This window comes from Meira miltonrushii, assembly GCF_003144205.1.
Source record: "Meira miltonrushii strain MCA 3882 unplaced genomic scaffold FA14scaffold_2, whole genome shotgun sequence".
Taxonomy (NCBI): Eukaryota; Fungi; Basidiomycota; class Exobasidiomycetes; order Exobasidiales; family Brachybasidiaceae; genus Meira; species Meira miltonrushii.
Genome location: NW_020289944.1, coordinates 1721108 through 1739713, shown reverse-complemented (window position 1 = coordinate 1739713; position 18606 = coordinate 1721108). Strand labels below are relative to the sequence as shown.

At 43.1% G+C, this 18606-nt stretch overlaps 10 protein-coding genes across 10 annotated transcripts; 6 read left to right on the top strand and 4 right to left on the bottom strand.

Annotated features, from left to right (window-relative positions):
* Window position 1: 1 nt before the first annotated feature.
* FA14DRAFT_39255 (putative histidine biosynthesis trifunctional protein) lies at window positions 2–2887 on the top strand. Its single transcript, XM_025502283.1, has one exon. The coding sequence runs from the start codon at window positions 59–61 to the stop codon at window positions 2831–2833; it is 2775 nt and encodes a 924-aa protein (XP_025355535.1). The 5' UTR covers window positions 2–58; the 3' UTR covers window positions 2834–2887.
* FA14DRAFT_39256 (uncharacterized protein) lies at window positions 2888–4595 on the bottom strand. The gene has a single exon (XM_025502284.1). The coding sequence runs from the start codon at window positions 4558–4560 to the stop codon at window positions 2941–2943; it is 1620 nt and encodes a 539-aa protein (XP_025355534.1). The 5' UTR covers window positions 4561–4595; the 3' UTR covers window positions 2888–2940.
* Window positions 4596–4841: 246 nt separating this feature from the next.
* FA14DRAFT_144939 (histone acetyltransferase ELP3) lies at window positions 4842–6649 on the top strand. Its single transcript, XM_025497260.1, has one exon. It carries the CDS (start codon window positions 4867–4869, stop codon window positions 6553–6555), a length of 1689 nt encoding a protein of 562 aa, XP_025355533.1. The 5' UTR covers window positions 4842–4866; the 3' UTR covers window positions 6556–6649.
* On the bottom strand, window positions 6615–7402 carry FA14DRAFT_39205 (uncharacterized protein). The gene has a single exon (XM_025502281.1). It carries the CDS (start codon window positions 7308–7310, stop codon window positions 6675–6677), a length of 636 nt encoding a protein of 211 aa, XP_025355532.1. The 5' UTR covers window positions 7311–7402; the 3' UTR covers window positions 6615–6674.
* Window positions 7403–7810: 408 nt separating this feature from the next.
* FA14DRAFT_160466 (uncharacterized protein) lies at window positions 7811–9745 on the bottom strand. The gene is made up of 3 exons (XM_025498690.1): window positions 8455–9745; window positions 8090–8375; window positions 7811–8029 (listed from the first exon to the last, which is right to left on the bottom strand). Exons 1-2 carry the CDS (start codon window positions 9395–9397, stop codon window positions 8233–8235), a joined length of 1086 nt encoding a protein of 361 aa, XP_025355531.1. The 5' UTR covers window positions 9398–9745; the 3' UTR covers window positions 7811–8029; window positions 8090–8232.
* A 1850-nt stretch (window positions 9746–11595) lies between these two features.
* FA14DRAFT_178604 (uncharacterized protein) lies at window positions 11596–12651 on the top strand (the record flags this gene model as incomplete). The annotated part of the gene is made up of 1 exon (XM_025500862.1): window positions 11596–12651. The coding sequence occupies one exon, from the start codon at window positions 11596–11598 to the stop codon at window positions 12649–12651; it is 1056 nt and encodes a 351-aa protein (XP_025355530.1).
* An 811-nt stretch (window positions 12652–13462) lies between these two features.
* On the top strand, window positions 13463–15657 carry FA14DRAFT_160464 (acyltransferase ChoActase/COT/CPT). The gene has a single exon (XM_025498689.1). It carries the CDS (start codon window positions 13677–13679, stop codon window positions 15645–15647), a length of 1971 nt encoding a protein of 656 aa, XP_025355529.1. The 5' UTR covers window positions 13463–13676; the 3' UTR covers window positions 15648–15657.
* Window positions 15658–15769: 112 nt separating this feature from the next.
* On the top strand, window positions 15770–16708 carry FA14DRAFT_39177 (CoaE-domain-containing protein). The gene has a single exon (XM_025502280.1). It carries the CDS (start codon window positions 15896–15898, stop codon window positions 16670–16672), a length of 777 nt encoding a protein of 258 aa, XP_025355528.1. The 5' UTR covers window positions 15770–15895; the 3' UTR covers window positions 16673–16708.
* On the bottom strand, window positions 16709–17826 carry FA14DRAFT_39176 (putative NSA2-involved in biogenesis of ribosomal large subunit). Its single transcript, XM_025502279.1, has one exon. It carries the CDS (start codon window positions 17532–17534, stop codon window positions 16746–16748), a length of 789 nt encoding a protein of 262 aa, XP_025355527.1. The 5' UTR covers window positions 17535–17826; the 3' UTR covers window positions 16709–16745.
* A 257-nt stretch (window positions 17827–18083) lies between these two features.
* On the top strand, window positions 18084–18537 carry FA14DRAFT_178600 (uncharacterized protein; the record flags this gene model as incomplete). The annotated part of the gene is made up of 3 exons (XM_025500861.1): window positions 18084–18104; window positions 18216–18402; window positions 18473–18537. The coding sequence occupies 3 exons, from the start codon at window positions 18084–18086 to the stop codon at window positions 18535–18537; spliced, it is 273 nt and encodes a 90-aa protein (XP_025355526.1).
* Between the last annotated feature and the right edge of the window lie 69 nt (window positions 18538–18606).

Sequence of the window (18606 nt, the reverse complement as noted above, 5' to 3'; positions counted from 1 at the left end):
AGAGCTTCTTCTTTCTTATCTTGAGTAGTCACCATCTACGAGAACAATCTTTTGCAAGATGTCGTTGTCGACTCCAGTATTACCGATCTTGGAAAAAGAGGATGTTAACAACAAACAGCTCCTTTCTGTAATGAGCCGTTCTGCACCTTTGTTGATCCCTTTTGCACAATACGATCAAGTGAAATCTTCATTGCCAAGATCACTGTCTTACATCGTTCAATTCGTATCGCCCGTCAGTATTCCCGATGCAGCAGATGTGCTAGACGCAGGAGCTGAAGCCGTTTCAATCTCTGCAAATGATGCTTCCACCATTCTACAAGAAGATTCGCCTGCTTTGCCTTTTGAACGTGTAATTGTTCAAATCGATCCTTCAACCGCAATCTCTCTTCCCGAATTAGCAAAGAAAGGTCTTGCTGGTGTTCACATCTCACTACCAGAAGGTCTCAGTCTACAAGATGCCAAGACAGGAGAATTGGTCGGTCAATTCGTTTCATCAATCGAAGCAAAGAAGACCGGAAGACCAGTCTTTGTTAGCGCATCAAATGCCACACTACCAACAGTGGAAGATGCAGCATATTTGACTTCAATCGGAGCTTCTCTCGTCATCCCCACATCCAAGATCGATTTGCCAAAAGACGAAAAGTCTACTTCAGCTGGAAAAATTGATTTGATTGGCGCTCTACTGGCCTCACTCAAATCCGATCGTCAGGATGGCTTGTTCCCCACAACCGTTGTCGCTTCCGCTCTTGGTACTTCTCTTGGCTTGGTTTACTCATCTCAACAATCGATTCGGGAATCCATCTTGACCGGCTCAGCAGTATACCAAAGTAGAACACGCGGATTATGGAGAAAAGGAGAAAGCAGTGGTGCAACACAAGAAGTCGTTCGAATTCGTATGGATTGCGATTCTGATGCTTTGGAATTTACTGTCCGTCAAAAAGCCGGTCAAGAGCATATCGGATTCTGTCATTTGACCAATCGTGAAGGTTGCTTCGGTCGTACTTCCGGTTTGGCTTTGCTCGAATCAACGTTGCAATCCCGTCTTAAATCAGCACCGGCTGGTAGCTACACTGCCAGAATCTTCTCGGATGCTGCTCTGTTAGAGGCAAAAATTCGGGAAGAAGCAAGCGAACTAGTTCAAGCCAAAGATGAAGATAAGCAACATGTCGCATTCGAGATGGCTGACCTATTGTATTTCACTTTGGCAAGATGTGTCCGTGCTGGCGTTTCATTGGAGGATGTCGAGCGTAGTCTAGATGCTAAAGCACACAAGATCACCCGCAGAAAGGGAGATGCAAAGCCACAATTCATCAATGGAAATCCTGCAGCATCGTCAAGTGACTCAAAACCACTACCATCTGCACCTGCACCAAAATCCGCCGCTGCTGTCGTAGAGGAGGATGAAGGACCAATCAAGATGACATCTTATAGACTAGAAAACGTTTCTGAATCAGAGAGAACAGATTTGATGAAGCGACCTTCGATTAAGACGGAGGCCGTTATGGAGCTATGTCGACCTATCTTGAGATCAGTCAAAGAAAGAGGAGATGAAGCAGTATTGGAATTGACAACCAAATTTGACCGGGTCAAGCTCAATTCTCCAGTCGTTTTGCCGCCTTTCACATCGCCTGCAGTCCTACAAAAGATCAAGCCTGAAGTCAAGAATGCCATCGATCAAGCGTACAACAACATTTACGCATTTCATGCAGCACAGAAGAAGGTGGGAGGCAATGTCAAAGCATCACAAGCTGGTATTGGTGGAATAAATACGGCAACTGGTGAAGAAGCAGATGATGCTGTTTTGGAAATGGAAACTATGCCTGGTGTCGTTTGTCGTCGATTTGCCAGACCGATTCAAAGTGTTGGATTGTACGTGCCAGGTGGAACGGCAATCTTGCCTAGTACAGCTTTGATGTTGGGTATTCCAGCTCAAGTTGCTCGTTGCCCAACAATCGTACTTGCCACACCTCCTCGTCCAGATGGAAGCATTACACCTGAAGTGCTTTACGTAGCCGAAAAAGTTGGTGCTAAATGCATCTTGGCAGCCGGAGGAGCACAAGCTGTAGGTGCAATGGCATACGGCACAAAATCTGTTCCAAAGGTCGACAAGATTGTAGGACCTGGAAACCAATTCGTAACAGCAGCTAAGATGATCGTGCAAAACGATACCGATGCTCTTGTTAGTATCGATATGCCTGCTGGACCTAGTGAAGTTCTCGTTATCGCAGATGGTGATGCAGATCCGGAATTCGTTGCTTCTGATTTATTGAGTCAAGCAGAGCACGGACCTGACAGTCAAGTCGTCTTGGTCGGCATTCAATTATCTGATAAGCAATTGGCAGCTATCGAAGCAGCACTTGATCGTCAAGCTCACGCATTACCAAGATGCTCAGTCGTTCGCAAAGCAATCGAAAAGAGTTTGACAATCGTCGTGCCAACACGTGAAGAGGCTCTTAGATGGAGCAACGAGTATGCTCCAGAACATTTGATCATCCAAGCAAAAGAGCCAGAAGCATTGGCAAAAGGAGTCATCAATGCAGGAAGTGTCTTTGTTGGTCCTTGGAGTCCAGAGAGCTGTGGTGATTATGCTTCAGGTACAAATCACACTTTGCCAACGTATGGTTTGGCAAGACAATACTCCGGTGTTTCTACATCTACATTCGAGAAGAATATCACAAGTCAAAGCTTAACAGCCGAAGGATTGAAGTTGTTGGGTCCACATGTCGTTCATTTGGCAGAATGTGAGGAACTGGAAGCACATGCAAACGCCGTACGATTACGACTCAAAACATTGGGCATTGAAATGCCACCTCCGCACGTCAAGAGTGCCTGATTCCTTATTCTGTATCTGATAGACTTTTTTGAAATGCAGTTGATCTATGGAAGCATTGTTGTGAAGAAATACAAGTTTATGTTTGTACATGAAGACTTGACACTACATCAAAGCTCTTCGATCATTAGATCCTCATCATCCTCATCTTTATCGCCAGCCTCTTGGTCAACTTCTTCTGCACCGATTTCTTCCTCCGTTTCCCGTAAAGAATTTTCGCTTTCGTCACGTTTGAGAATGTTGACTAATCTGACAACAGCTTCTGCTACTTTTTCGTCCTTTTCATCCAAGTGTGCTTCACGAACGACGACATACGTCCCCCTTCCACGTAAACATTGTCTCCCATATAGCGTTGTACAAAGCAAAAGCAAACCTTCGATCAACATCAAACGTAAAGCTGGATCGCGTTCTCTTTTCTTATCTTCATCCATCAATTGACATTCATCCGGCAAAGCTTCTTGATCTTCTAAGTCCAATTTTGCTAGCTCCTTACCATCACAGAGAGGTAATAACAAATTCGGTAGAGCATCAACGGAAGAAAGATGTTCAGGTCGAGAAGCAGGGGGTAGTTGGTTAGCCACTGAAAGTGCTTCTTCGCCTACTTTGGCAAGTGCTGTTCCTGAAACGTCAATCGGTGGTGGTGCCAACAAGGCCTTGTGACACGATTTCAAGAAAAAGAGGTTCTTCAAAGTGCTGATCACACCACCACGGCGAATTAGGTCGGGATGCTCGGTATAGACCATTAGACGGGCCACAGGATATTCACGAGCTGGCGGGACGACTTTTTCGCTGTTTTCATCCTTTTGCTTAGATGCAGCTTCAGCAGCCGCTCCTAATGAAGTATTCTGTAATCGGGTAACGAAAAATTCTCTGCCTTTCGGTATAGTTGTAACATTTGCGAATACACTTGCAAGGAAGTTGCAATTACTCTTTCTCTTGATCACCGGTCTTCCATCAGGTCCAAGTGGAACTTTTTCCGAACTTCCTTCACCATTTTGTTCTGATCCTTGTTGAATTTGACGTGCTCTAGTGCGCATTTCTTCAATCGTTGCTGATTGTGATTTTCCTCCCGCAACGTCTGCACCCTCCTCAAATGCATCTAGCAGAAGACTCAAAGCTGGTACATCCTTTTGAGCTGCAGTCATTTCTGCTAATCGTTTGCTATGTTGTTCAGCACGTTGCTTTTTGACTGCATATTCCGGGTCATCAGGTTCGGCTGACATGGCTTCCATTGTTGCTTCGAAATCTTTGTTGGACATAAAGTTGTATAGAGGTCTAGCGGGTAATTGCAAGTTCAACAAAATTGCGCCGATAGACTCCAGTTTTGTCAAATTGGACAGTAGCATACATGCCAAGTCTGTCAACAAGCTGACTGGATCAGCGATATATCGAACCAAGAACGACAAGAATTCTTCATCACCGATCCTTCGAGCTACCAAAAGACTGTCACTCAAATTGATCAATGCACAAAATGCATCATGAGCGGCCATTGGTTGATCTTGACATATTCTTTTCAAATCTTCAATCGTATCAACATCTTTTCCATCCCTTCCTTGAAGTGGTTTACCGTCTAAGCCTTTATGTTTTTCGATCAATAACGTCCTTTGTGGATTGGTCTTTGCGCTATATCCTACCAAATTTGATAATGCCACTTCTCGAACTTTTGCATTTGGATCACTCAAGAAAGTGAGCAGTTCCAAATGAGGCGGGACTGCTGTTGCACTTGGCATCGTGCGTGTGTTGTGTATGGTAATCGAGGTGATGGTAATGTTCCTAATCTTCGGCCTTAAGGTACTCTGGAGTGGAGCACTTTACCGCTCTTAATTTTTTAATTTCTTCTCGAGCGAAACTCAAATTTTTTTGGTTTAGTAGGCGCCGCGCTTATGTAATTGCATCAGATTTTCCGACTTCAACGGCCAATTTTTTTTCTCGATTCTAAGGCGTCAATGGCTAGTTAACCCTGCATCTGCTTATTGGCCGCTCGCTTCGAATTGCAATTCTCCTTTCCTGACCATATCCTCGATGAGCTGGCGATAATGGGAGCCAATACACAATCTAGCACGTCAGCTGAGACGCTGGTTCGTGTATGCGGAGATGTTGTTCAACAATTAGTACAAGCACACGAAACCGGAAATCCTCTCAATGTCGATAAAGCACGAAAGGTGGCATGTAAAAGACATGGATATGGAGGTATGCCAAGATTGACCGATATTCTTGCAGCAATTCCGGAACAATATCGTAAAGCACTTCTACCTGTCTTGAAAGCAAAGCCGATCAGAAGTGCAAGTGGTATCGCAGTGGTTGCATTGATGAGTAAACCACATAGATGTCCACATATCAGTTTGACAGGAAACGTTTGCGTTTACTGTCCTGGAGGACCTGATTCAGATTTCGAATATTCGACACAATCGTATACAGGATACGAGCCTACATCCATGCGTGCAATTCGAGCACGATATGATCCATTTGAGCAAAGCAGAAGTCGAATTCAACAATTGAAGGAACTTGGACATTCGGTTGATAAAGTGGAATTCATTGTGATGGGAGGAACATTTATGAGTCTATCGGAGGATTACAGAAATAACTTTATCGCACAATTGCACAACAGTTTGAGCGGTCACAGCACTTCCGATGTGGATGAAGCAGTACGATACTCTGAACGAGCAAAGACAAAAGCAATCGGAATCACAATTGAAACTAGACCGGACTACTGTCTCAAACCTCATCTTTCACAAATGCTACGGTATGGTTGCACACGATTGGAGATTGGTGTACAGTCAGTATACGAAGATGTAGCTCGGGATACCAATAGAGGACACACAGTCAAAGCCACATGCGAAACATTCCATCTTGCCAAGGATGCCGGATACAAGATCGTTGCACACATGATGCCCAACTTGATGAACGTAGATGCCGAACGGGACATTGCACAATTTATTGAATTTTTTGAGAATCCCGACTACCGAACAGACGGTTTAAAGTTATACCCTACTTTGGTCATCCGAGGTACGGGATTATATGAATTATGGAGAACAGGAAGATACAAGAGTTACACGCCTTCCTTCTTGATCGATCTTACAGCACGAATCTTAGCACTTGTTCCGCCATGGACTCGTGTCTATCGTGTACAACGTGATATTCCTATGCCTTTGGTTTCTTCTGGTGTTGAACATGGAAATTTGCATCAATTGGCAGAAGAACGGGTGAGAGATTTCGGTTTGGAATGTCGAGACGTTCGCAGTCGTGAAGTGGGCATTCACGAAATCAAGGATAAAGTACGACCAACGCAAATTGAATTGGTTCGCCGTGATTATACAGCAAATGGTGGGTGGGAAACATTCTTGTCGTATGAAGATCCCCAGACGGACGTTTTGGTAGCTTTGCTCAGATTGCGGAAGTGTTCTGAAGAGCAAACGTACAGACCTGAATTATTGGAAGCAGGTCAAACGAGCTTGGTTCGTGAATTGCACACATATGGATCTTCAGTTCCAATTCATTCTCGTGATCCCACCGTTTTCCAACATCAAGGTTTCGGCACCTTGCTCATGGAACAAGCAGAGCGTATTGCACGCTATGAACATGGTAGTAAGAAATTGGCCGTTATCAGTGGTGTAGGAACGAGAGATTATTATAGACGGATGGACTATTTCCTTGACGGTCCATACATGAGTAAGATGCTTGACGGCGATGATAACAGCGATGACGAGTATGATTACGATGATTGAACGTTGGTCAATTTGCAATATCTGTTCCTTTTCTCACTTGCATTTGTATACTAGTCTCATTTTGATACATTCTAGAGAAGTTTGTGTGCTATAGAACTACAGGTGTGAGTGTGTGCGTATCATTCTGCCTTCTTCGGAGCGATTGCATTGATCAGAGCATCCAAGGCAACTGCAATATTATTCTTGTATTCTAACAAGAAGGCATCATCCTGTCCTTTACTCTCGCGACTGACACGCTTTTCACCTGAGATGTATTCTTTCGGCAATGTGATCTGAATCGGATCACAGACAAGCTTAGCCTTAAGTCCCATTTGAATGACAGAAGAAAGTTGTTCGGCGCATTTTGATCCACCATGACCTCCATAAGTGATGATCAAGAACGGTTTTGCATTCCATTCATTGAATAGATGATCCAAGAGATTTTTTAGTTGACCTGGAATACCCCAATTATACTGAGGTGTGATGATGATGACAGCAGGTGCACTACGAATAATCTTTGACCATTCTTGAACTTCAGGTGTTGTATATTCTTCTGGAGCATGAATACCATGTGACAATCGCGGCTCTTCGAATGGTCCTATTGGTAGAGATAGATTCGGCGGCATCAGCTCTTTCGCAGACACGATCGAAGGTAAGTCGGATTCTGATGAGATTTTTTGATGCCATTGATCTATGATGAAAGATGCCAATCCATCACAATTATTGTTCGGTCGTACTGACCCGAGTATAAGCGGAATTGCAGGCTTTGTAGCCATTCTGAGGATGTTTGTTTGTATGAGATGGTGTCAAAGAGATGAAGGGAGTAACACAAACCTCTTTCTTTATATCAGAAGATGATAGATTGTGGAAGAGGTTGCCCGTTTCATGCAGGTGCTTCATTGTCGGCTTTCGTCCGATCCTCCCTTATCGCCGTGGACATGCTCTTAACGCCGCGCTTATATTGGTGAATGCTGAATGAATAAAATTACAGTGAAGTATTGGGAGAGATGGACATAGATCGTACAAAAGGGCCAGCTGCCATTGCTGTTTCAGTGAGTGAAATGTACATTTGTGAAGATGTTGAGTTTGATTCATTCTGAAGGTAAAGAGAAGGGGGATAACAGATGTCAGCGTTTTATTCTTTTCATTACTCCCTCCCAACCCATTTCACACACTTACAGGCACGAACAACCAAGAGCACCTCTGGGAACGTGCCTGCGCTCATATCCCAACGTTGAAAGAAAACATGTCTACCGTCAACGGTACGAACACTAACCTCTTGTGATTCTTTTTGTGTTTGGGTAAGTGAAGAATCAGGTATACGATCGATTAACCAAATTCGATTTCTAAATCCGATTTGACGTAATTCTGTCGAACAATTTGCTGCTATCTCACGTAGATTATCTTCCGATAAATATACTTCGCTATACATCGATGAAAGGATGTGCAGGGATTTGAGGTTCGTTAAAGATGCTAAAGCATCTTGCAGGACGTCCTGTGTAAGAAAAGATTGTCAGTCACTTTCCTATCTTAGCCACTGTCATCAAATACACACCTTATCGCCTTCATAAAGATGGACAACCAAATCTTTCAAGTTCGGACATCCGAACGAGATTTCACGTACTTGATCGATTGTCATCACGATTCCATGTATACGTAATTTGACTAGTTGCTTACCACGAGAAGGCAGGAATCTCTTTAAAAACCAAGAGTCCACTTTTGGCTCTCGTACAATCGGCTTTCCACTTCTTGCATGTTCTTCAAGTTCATGTCTTCGGTAATCTTGTGATGTGTTGCCCATGTGTCTTCGAGCCCCGTTTCCGTTACCATTTTGCTGGTGCCTTAATATGTGATCATGATGGGTTTCGTCGTCATTTTCACCGATGTCTTCATCGCTATCAAGCGTGTCTGTATACATACCTCTTGGTGTATTCCAACTTGACGTATAAAGCGTAAAGTTTTCTATATTTGGCAAAGATTCCATCATTTCGGTTAAATGGTTCCAAAAATGTGTGATTGAATGAGCCGGTCTTGGAAAAGTGAGGGAAAGGGAATGCAATTGATCAAGATGTTGTGCGATCTTAGGAAGACAATCAGGGGGCATCGCTAATCCTTCGATAGCCAAGTCTTGAATCCCATACTTTGAATTTTTAAGGAGAGCCATCACTCCAGGCATCATTAGAGCCTTACATCCCGCCAAGGATAATCGTTTTAGACCGGTCAGATGCTGAGATGCTTCGATCAAGATCGAGTCTGTGATCAAAGCTGAATGTTGACACAATATACTAAAGCTTTCCAACTTTGAGCCCATTCGTTCGCACCATTGTGGTAGCTCTGCCACAACTCCTCTGTCGGGAAGCAAGATGGAAAAATGTTTCAGTTGCGGAGTTTGCTTAGGGTCCAACAAATATTTGCCAACGGACGAAGGAGTATAAAATCGAGAAGATCCTGTGAGTTCGAGTGTCCGTAATCGAGGTAAGACTGGCAAAAACGGTATTACCCGATCAGTTAAACTTCCAGTCCTTGTCCAATATAATTCTTCCAAATTGACAGCTTTTTGAAGTGTATGCAGGATACTTTCTTCCAATGCTTCCAAAGATTCAGCCTGTAAGCCAAAAGGGAAGACTCTGATTTCCAACACATGAACCAGAGGGGCTAAGTGAGCGTTCTCCTTTAACGTTCGAAAGACACGAATGAGTCTGGTTTGATCACGTAAGAATAAACGTGCATATAATAATGGATTTGCATATTTGTGCCATACTTTGTTTACCAACGCACATGATGCTAAATCTTTCGTTCGCCATTGCAGATGTCCAAGGATGATAGGTAAAAGTTCAAGCGGGATATCATTTGCCAGTGTCATTCTTGCCTGGTGATGTGGAGTTTGATGAAGTGTTTGTTTTTTTGCTTTCGGCTGCAATGGATACGATCACTGCAGCCTTTCTCTTGTTCAATGCATCTTACTGTAGAATATTTCAGTCCAGCGATAGAACTGAGTAGAACCGGATCGGACTCAATTATATTGTCTATGAGTCGCAATGTTTTGATGGTCAAGAGGTGACTTTACAGATGGACCCCTTTTTGCGGATTTTAAGGTTTGGCCAATGCGGACAAGGATGCTTAGTCATCAAGACTGCTTTTTACACATCGTAGGTGCGGGAGGCCCTTTTGCTGATTTGTAATTTACGCGTAGTTCTAGACTGAGTTGACCCTGCCGATTGGAAGGTGATGATTGATTACCTTAATGCAGTAGAACATGTCAATTAAGACTTCTGGCTTGAGTCTAGACTATTATGAATCAAGCTTATCCAATTCTCAGGGTCATCGGATTAGCCTTTTGTGGTTGTCCCACTTTTTAATGATAATGACGTCTAATTTTAATTCATTCAACGGGTTGACCCCGCAATCATGAAATAAGGTAAGGAGACCCGAACTATCAAGGGCAATGAATAGGACATTATTGTTCATGGAATATAAAGCGTTATAAACCAAATTGCCAAGAAGTTAAGAGTCAACAATGAACGGCATCGGCGGTAAAAAGAGCGGTCTTGATTTATGTATATTCTCTGCTCTGAGCCCGAAAATGAGGAAAAAGCCACGAGTGATATCTAGTCTAGATTTGTTTGCGGGATCCGCACAAGCATAAAAGCAGTGTGGAAGCGCAATGACGCCCTCTGCAATTCAAACCGCGTGTTCCAGTGGAGGCCACTCTGCTTTTGTGCACTACTAAACTTCATTCTCGATGATCTATTGCGTCACAAGTTCCTGAACCAAAACAGGCTAGTCTAAAAATCAAACATTCCGTCCGATAGGCTGTTTAAGCAGTGTATCTTCTTCACTCGCCTGTTTCTTATGATCGACGAGGCAATCTGACTTTGGCTTCTAGTCAAGAATAGAGCTCAAAAAGAATCCAATCAACTTTCTCTTGATCGACGCTTATTTTGCTTATTCACATCCCACACAAAATAACATGTTTGACCCTTACTGTTTTGTTGAATGACGATACAAGGAACATGGTCCACTAAAGTGGGCGATAAATTGATATCGTGTGAATTCAATTTTGAACAATAGTAGACATAGTAGGGAGGGGGTCAAATTGCACGTAATGGCGAGCTGATTTATTTTTGTTTTCACTGAAGTTTTACCCAAAAGTTCATTTTTGTAGTGCGTATTTCTTGAGCGGGCGGAAATTTTTTGAATTGTTTGTCTAGGCAAAAAAGAAGAAAACACTCCCCATATGCACGATCAAGTACAGCACACTACGCATACATGCATAAATCCGACATTGTTTGTCATCTCTCAAGGCCGATTTGCTGCAATGCATTACACCCCATAATGCATCATTCAAAAATCTAACCGAACAAGGGCGTAAATTCACCGTAGGCAGAGGAGGAAGAGGAGAGGAAGCATATGCAGTCATGCTCAGTGACGAACGACAATCTAAGACTTCTCCCTAAACTGGCTTAGACAATCGGACAAATCATGTCACAAAGTATACCATAAGCATATCACTTCCCTCATCCTTTCTTTCCTTTATCCTACATCAACCTATCCAACACTCGCTGGACGAAAATTGAGAATCGATCGAAGTGAAAACAGCATCTTCCACCCTTCTCCACCAACTTCATATCAATTTACGCCAACATCACCTCAATCAAATTATCCACCTATCCAATTATCAACTTTTACTCAAGTATATGAACTAATTCAGGCTTGAAACAAACGCCAAGACGTCGTCATTCCCTTCGTCAAATTAAGCAGATTCATCATCCGACGGACGCCTCCTTCAGGGATAATTCAGTTTTACGCGTTTCATCAATCTCCTGTGACGATTGAACACCTCCTAAATTCAAATAAAGGAGGGACAAAAAGTCAAGCACTCCCACACGTGAAATCGAGAAAAGACAAATTAACATTGCAGTCAAGGAGGTCCCTATTCTTTACGGCGACTTATTCTTAACATTCCGGTGGTGTAATATCGTCAAATAAAAAGATAAAGACCGTGTATAAATGCTCGATTCGATCACAACTTCTTCTCCCACAACAGTATCTTTATCCAAAATGTCTGCTTCTACTTCAACAGCTAAAACAAGCAGCAATGTTGTGATCAGATGTGGACACATCATTCCCCAAATCCGCCTCACACCTCCCGACAGTCGACCTGCCAAAGCGCCTGAAGTGCCTGAACAAGAATTAGGATCAAATTCTCTGTATGTTCCACTAAGAACTGAAGAGATCGGATGGGAAGAAGGAGGTTTGATCTGGGCTCCCAAGAGGTTCTATTACCCAACTGTGAACCTATACGGTGGTGAAGACGATCACATCATTGGACAATATCGTGGCGGACCAAAGGGACATCGATTCATCAAGATTACAGATTCCAACTTTGCTTTAGCAAATAAAGATGAAGACGAAGTGCCATCTTCTTCCGGAACAGGAAGTGCAGGCAGTTCGAGAAAGAGCAAGAGTCAATTGCCCCGTGGTCCTGTAAAGATGACATCAAATACACCAGCAAAAGAAGAGGAATTAGTCAAAGCAGAGGAGGCAACTACAATAGACTCCATCAGTTACGACGATCCAATGAGCACTTCCATGACTTCTTCTGCTTCATCTTCCCGACAAGGCAGCTTCTCTACCGATGACGGACGTTCTTCTGGCGCTGATACAGGAACTACCACACCAGCCACATCCGAATCACCCGTTGAAGAGGAGAAAGGCGTCTTTGCTGAGAAATTGAACGATGCACTAAATACAGCTTTGAAAGTGCATGGCGATACGGAAATGAGCGAAAACGGGAGGCATACCCGTAAATTAGCCGCAAGAGCTGGAGCCTGTGAAATTCCAAGCGATCCGGTTGACGCTTCACGGCTAGCAGGACCATTGAAAGCGCAGTTACAATCCAATCCTCTTGGACATGATCGTAGTATGATTTTGACAAAGGAAGTACCTGAAAAGCATCTTTCTTGTCACCGTGGAAAGTCAATACCCTGTTTGAGCCTCGCTGAAGATGCAACGAACGAATATTCAGCCGGTTGGGCATACGAACAAAATATGCAAAATCAATTTTCCAATCAGACTTCACTTAGAACGCAGATAGATTCAGAAATGGTCAATTAAGGTTCTCGGTAGCATTCAAATAAAAAGCACAACAAATTTCTCATGTTTTCTTCCATAGAGCACATCATACACGTTTCACATTCAAGTCTTGCTCTTTTTTCTCTGCCAATCATCATATCTGTAGCATTATCATGTATCTATCTTATCTAGACCCATAGCTCTTTTTCTTAGAAGCTGCTTTTCAATTTGTCAATTATACATTGTTCTATAAACGGAATCATTCTGTTTGTGTGACAGTATTGAGAATGTTAAAATTAGGGGTCCGAATACGAGGAACGCATTTGCTGTTGAGCATCAAGCATATATACACACAGCCTCTTCATGGTTCATTTCATTGTTTTTGATTTTGAGCCGGCAATGGAATTTCGGGAAATGCCGGTGAAATTGAGGCTCTAGGCGGGCGTAAGTGCAAGAACCCCAACATGTCACTGGTTTCATACCTCTGCTCTAAACGCACGCGTAGATGCAGATTCTTAGACATGCTGCTGCTGAAAGTGTTTCTCAATTGAGCGCCAGCCTTAGAGGGAGCTTTAATGGAATCGTGGAGATGTAAATATAGGGGAAGAAGAAGGAATTGTACTCAAATTGAGATGTTGCAGGATGTAGCCCTGAACGGGCAGATCTGAACCGGTTTTGAGATTGTCCGAAGAACGGAGGATTTTCTCCACTTTTTTTTTGTATTTTTATGTTTTCAAGCGTGCGCGTCTAATCGGGGCAGCCGTTGTTTTATCTTGTGAGAAACACACGCGGGCGGCTACACTTCAACCGGCTATTTCCAGCTGGTGCCGAGTCTATGAGCTGAATGTATGCGTGCAGAACTTCTCATCTTGTTTTACAATAATTACCCCGAAAGGCTTTCTTCTTTCTCGTGAATGCATCTATTCCATTGACTTATTTCATTGGAACAGATCTTCATCCTTTCATTCTTCTCCACCATCTGACCTTTTCATCGTTGTGATCTTCATATCTCCAAACGAGGAAAGTAGTTGTCAGTCAGATTCAATCTTGTCCGCTTAAAAGCATCCATGCAATACCTCCTAAGACGTGTGCCTGGTCAAGCCCGTCATCAAATCGGTGCTACTTCCCAATCATCAACAACAACAGGAAGAAGTGGAATTCAAATCGGATTACAACAACAACTACAACAACAAAAGCGCAATATGATCTTAAGAGCATCAACAACCGCAAACGGAACTGGTCCTCTTTGGGCAGGTCAAAATTCTTTACCTTCCCTTCCTGTTCCTCCTTTGGAAGAAACAATTCCCAAGTACTTACGTACAACATTACCACATCAAGATGCTTCCTCGAAAGCTGTCACTGAAAAAGCAGTAGAATCTGCCCTAAAAGGAAAAGATGCAGCTTTGTTCAAACAACTACAAGAACGTTTGGTCGCACGCAGCAAAGATCCCGAAAGTGACGGTAACTGGCTGGCTGCTTGGTGGAACGATGCAGCATACATGGGCTATCGTGACCCAGTCGTACCCTTTGTGAGCTACTTTTATATTCACAAAGATGATCTTGCCCGTCGCACTTATGCAACTCGGGCTGCCAGTCAATTAAAGGCAATCCTTCGTTTCCGTGATTTGGTAGAATCGGAGCAATTGGCTCCCGAGAAGATCAAGACTGGTCCTTTGTGTTCCGGATCATACCCTTGGATGTTCAACTCTGTTCGTATTCCTGAAATTCCTCTGGATCAGGCTAAAAAATATCCATCAGCAGAAAACAATCACGTTGTTGTTTTGCACAACGGACGCTACTTTGAATTCGAAGTGCGTCATAACGGCGAAGAATTGAGCGCAAAGGAAATTGAAGCACAACTGGAAAAGATTGTTACTTCTTCGCCCGAACCATCTGCTTTCCCCGTAGGCGCTCTCACTTCGCAAAATCGTGATGCATGGACACATGGTCGTGAAGCATTGCTCAAGGTTGCAGGCGCTGGAGCAGAACAAAACAAAGCTACTCTACAACGCATTGAGAGCAGTATCATTGTTATCTGCTTGGATGACCTCAAACCTCATACAACAGAAGAACGTGCATGGGAATACTGGTGGGGTGATGGAAAGAACAGATTCTATGACAAACAACAATTGATTGTTTCGCAAAACGGAAAGACTGGATTCATGGGAGAACATTCAACAATGGACGGTACACCAACTTTACGCATGAATGACTTTGTCTTGAGCGGTATTGCAGCAAACAAGATTGACTTTGGAACTTCTTCACGTACTGATTTACCAGCACCCAAAGAATTGACTTTCGTTTTGGACCAAAATGTAGAGGGATTGGTGACAAAAGCTATTCAAGACTTTGAGGCATTGAAATCAGAACATGATTTGGCAGTTTTGGAATTCACCGCATACGGTAAAGAAGCCATCAAGAAGTTCAAGTGCAGTCCTGATGCATGGGCACAAATGGTGTTGCAATTGGCCTACTTCCGTTTGATGGGCAAAGTTGCACCAACATATGAAAGTGCACAAACTCGTAAATTCAAATGGGGTAGAACGGAAACCATTCGCAGTTGCAGTCCTGAAAGCAAAGCATTCTGTGAAGCAATGGAGAGCAATGATGTTTCGGATGAAGAACGATTTGAGAAATTCCAAGCGGCATGCAAACAGCATTTGAACTATGCTAAAGCAGCGGCAGATGGACATGGAGTTGATAGACATTTGTTCGGATTGAAGAAGCTATTGAAAGAAGGAGAAGAATTGCCAGATTTATACAAAGACCCTATGTTTGGCGAAAGTGGAACGTGGAGAATGAGTACTTCAAACGTTACATCTGAATCATTTGACGCTTGGGGATTCGGAGAAGTTGTTCCAGATGGTTTCGGATGTGCATATGCAATCAAAGGTGAATCCCTAACGTTCTCATTCACAAGTCGCAAGCTTGGTGCTTCTCATTTACGTCATTACGTTCAACAATCCGCTTTGGATTTGCGTGATATGCACGTTCGTTTGGCTAACAAGCAAAGCGGTGAAGGAAAGCCAAAACTTTGATGCGGTGGGGGAGAAAAGTAGCGTTCTATTCATCCTCTGGGCTTCTTTAATGTGTTAATGAATGTAGAAGTCTTTCGTATACATACTTTGAATGATAATCATATTCTGTCAATCTTAGGAATCGCGGTCTGTTTAAGCTTTCAACCGGTAAACCGGGGTAATGTACGCGTGGGGGTGGTAAAATTTAATCTCCGTATCATTCACGCACATTTCACTTCAAACCGCCATCTTCTCATACACACTTGAACATGCTCGTGGTAAGCTTGACAGGAGGCATCGCTTCCGGCAAATCTACTACTTCTAGGTTGTTCAGTGGGTCACCTTACAATATCCCGCTGATCGATTTAGACGTATTAGCAAGAGAAGTTGTTGAACCGAATGATGCAAGTAAGACGTTGAAAAAGTTGGTAGATCACTTCGGAGCAGAAGCAATCCTAAACGAAGATGGAACGTTGAACAGAGCAGCATTAGGAAGATTGATCTTCGGAAAAGAACAAGAGCAGAACCGAAAAGTTGCAAATAAATACATCCATTCTGCCGTACGAAAAAGAACGGCTTGGTTAGTGATGAAATACTGGCTAACAGGTACGCCTGTTGTGATCATCGATACACCTTTAGCAGTCGAAGCAGGTTTATGGAAATTTTGCGGAGAGATGATTTTGGTTTATTGTCCTGCAGAACAACAACTTGAACGTATGATCAAACGAGATAGCGATAAAGGTCTTACACGAGAAGATGCGGAAAATCGATTAAATTCACAACTTGCTTTGGAAAAGAAGATCTCTTATGCTGATGTTGTTTTGGATAATGCCGATAATGCCAAATCCACCTTGGAACAACAGGTGAAAGAAGTTGTCGAGAGATGGGAAACACAACATAATCGCGGATTAGGAAAAGTGCGAACATTGGTACAATGGCTCATTCCACCAGTTGGACTAATCATGGCTCTGTACGCAACTTGGGCTCGGACCAGCAGGGTATCCAAACGATTGCGAGAGGAGAAACAGAAAGAAAGATCACAATGATGCCTAGATGAAAGGTTTTCAATTGAACTATGTATAATACAAGATGATGCGTAAATAGAATAAATAATTGCGTCTATGATGAAAGAAGTAGGACACCATTCACGCATCCGTCATTCTCTGGATTGTTTGTGATTTGTGCGTATTTACCCCAAACAACTTTTCCTCCGGTAGTGACCATTCCCAATTCGCTCACGTTCACTTCAATGATAGTACCCTTCGTCAAAACACCCAATTGAGTATACATGGGCGATTGAGGGTTCTTCTTTACGCCAATGATGGGTAGCTGGAACGTTGCCTTGAGATCGGGATGGGTGATATGGGCTTTCTTGTAACGAAGACCCATTGGTCGAACGAATCTCTCCAACTTTGGAGGCTTTCGGGTGAAACTCTCACCAACAAAGGTTGCTTTTGTGACCATACGCTTCCAACCTTTCTGTTTACGCTTTCCGGTTTTGATAACTTTGAAAGCTTCATCTTCTGCAATACCACGAACTTGTGGCAAAGGAACGCTATAACGAGCTGCTTTATCCTTTCTTCTCTCTTTCACTGCGCTTGAAAGAGCTTTTGCGTCTTTTTGATTTTCACGATCCAACAAATACGTTGGTAATGCTTGATCTGGTTCGGCAGAAGTAGAAGCAGCTTTTACATCTCTTTGTTCGTGTTGTTTTAAAGTCTTTTTCATTTGAATCTTTTCCGTTCTGCGTTTTTTGTTTAACATTTTTGCCTTTAAACCGATTGTCTTTTGAGCAACTGCGCTGGCTTTGTGGGCCTCACGAGCCTCACGCTTTCTCTTTCTCTCTTCATGATCCAATCGTTTACCATGCCTCCTCTGATGTTCTTCGATATATTCGTTTTGCGGCATCTTGAAATTGCCAGTCTATGGGGGTATAGAGATGGTGTGGTACGAAAGAAGGATGGATGGATAGCATTCAAGTTTAACCAAAAAATTTCTCAGCGTTCAAGTGCCTTGTAAGCCTGTATATGCAAATCAGTAAGAATTCTAGGCTTAAATTGAAAAATTTCTGGGCACAAAAGCGGGATAAATTTTTGCCTGCATACAAGCCATAATAGGTGGCGGCTTAAGCAGGGCTTGAATAAAAATTCCTCTTCCTACACAAGTAGTAACCTTTTACACGTGTAGAATTGGAAAAACCCGGCTTGAAAATGTATTGGAGAAGAAACGCCCAGCCTGTGTGTGGCCTATTCTCATTTTAATACCGAAAAGCCTTTCTGAAGGGCGTGCGCATCTGTACGCATGGTCCTGAATTGGAAGAACGCCTTTAGTCTTGTCGAAAAAATATTAACAGTTCGGTATCATCACACCTTTACGACCATAGTCCTTTTTTAAATTCGGTCTAGTTTATTGGATCTTTCTTTTAGGCAGCACTCTCACATTCATTCGCTGTCAATCATGTCGTCACCTGTGGTCAATGTGAGTACGGCAAGGTTGCGGGAGGGGGAGGAATCCCGATCCCTCAGACTGCAATATATAGCAATCTTGAATACATGCTAATATTGCTCATCTTCTCATTTCTACTCTTAGGTGGCACGCTACACAGCCTTAATCGGAGGTATTGGATATGGTATCGTTCATCGTCGTACACTACAGAAGCGTGAAGATACTCGGGCTGAACAAGCAGCAAAGAGACATGAAGAAAAGATTCAAGCGGACAAAAAGAGAGAACAAGAACAAAGTATCTTGGCAGCTGTTCGATCAGGAGGTAATGGTGGTAAGTATGGTTTCGGACGAAGGACGAAGCCATGATGATTAACAATTTCTCCTTCCTACCCCTCTTGCAGTTGTGAGCGATCCCGATTCACCTCAATTCGACCTAGAGAAATACCTTAAATCTCTAGAAAAATGATGACTTTTGGCTTTGCAACCTCTTCATCTTTCGGACTTACAAGCAGCTACACAGGTACTGAAAAAGAGG

What these genes read in the sequence shown, in the direction of transcription:
- FA14DRAFT_160466 (XM_025498690.1), bottom strand. Translation starts at nt 9,397, where the DNA reads ATGACACTGGCAAATGATATCCCGCTTGAACTTTTACCTATCATCCTT. An exon ending in AAGTTGGAATACACCAAGAG is followed by an intron (nt 8,376 to 8,454) that starts GTATGTATACAG and finishes TCACATATTAAG; the next exon opens with GCACCAGCAAAATGGTAACG.
- FA14DRAFT_39205 (XM_025502281.1), bottom strand. Translation starts at nt 7,310, where the DNA reads ATGGCTACAAAGCCTGCAATTCCGCTTATACTCGGGTCAGTACGACCG.
- FA14DRAFT_39177 (XM_025502280.1), top strand. Translation starts at nt 15,896, where the DNA reads ATGCTCGTGGTAAGCTTGACAGGAGGCATCGCTTCCGGCAAATCTACT.
- FA14DRAFT_39176 (XM_025502279.1), bottom strand. Translation starts at nt 17,534, where the DNA reads ATGCCGCAAAACGAATATATCGAAGAACATCAGAGGAGGCATGGTAAA.
- FA14DRAFT_39256 (XM_025502284.1), bottom strand. Translation starts at nt 4,560, where the DNA reads ATGCCAAGTGCAACAGCAGTCCCGCCTCATTTGGAACTGCTCACTTTC.
- FA14DRAFT_160464 (XM_025498689.1), top strand. Translation starts at nt 13,677, where the DNA reads ATGCAATACCTCCTAAGACGTGTGCCTGGTCAAGCCCGTCATCAAATC.
- FA14DRAFT_39255 (XM_025502283.1), top strand. Translation starts at nt 59, where the DNA reads ATGTCGTTGTCGACTCCAGTATTACCGATCTTGGAAAAAGAGGATGTT.
- FA14DRAFT_144939 (XM_025497260.1), top strand. Translation starts at nt 4,867, where the DNA reads ATGGGAGCCAATACACAATCTAGCACGTCAGCTGAGACGCTGGTTCGT.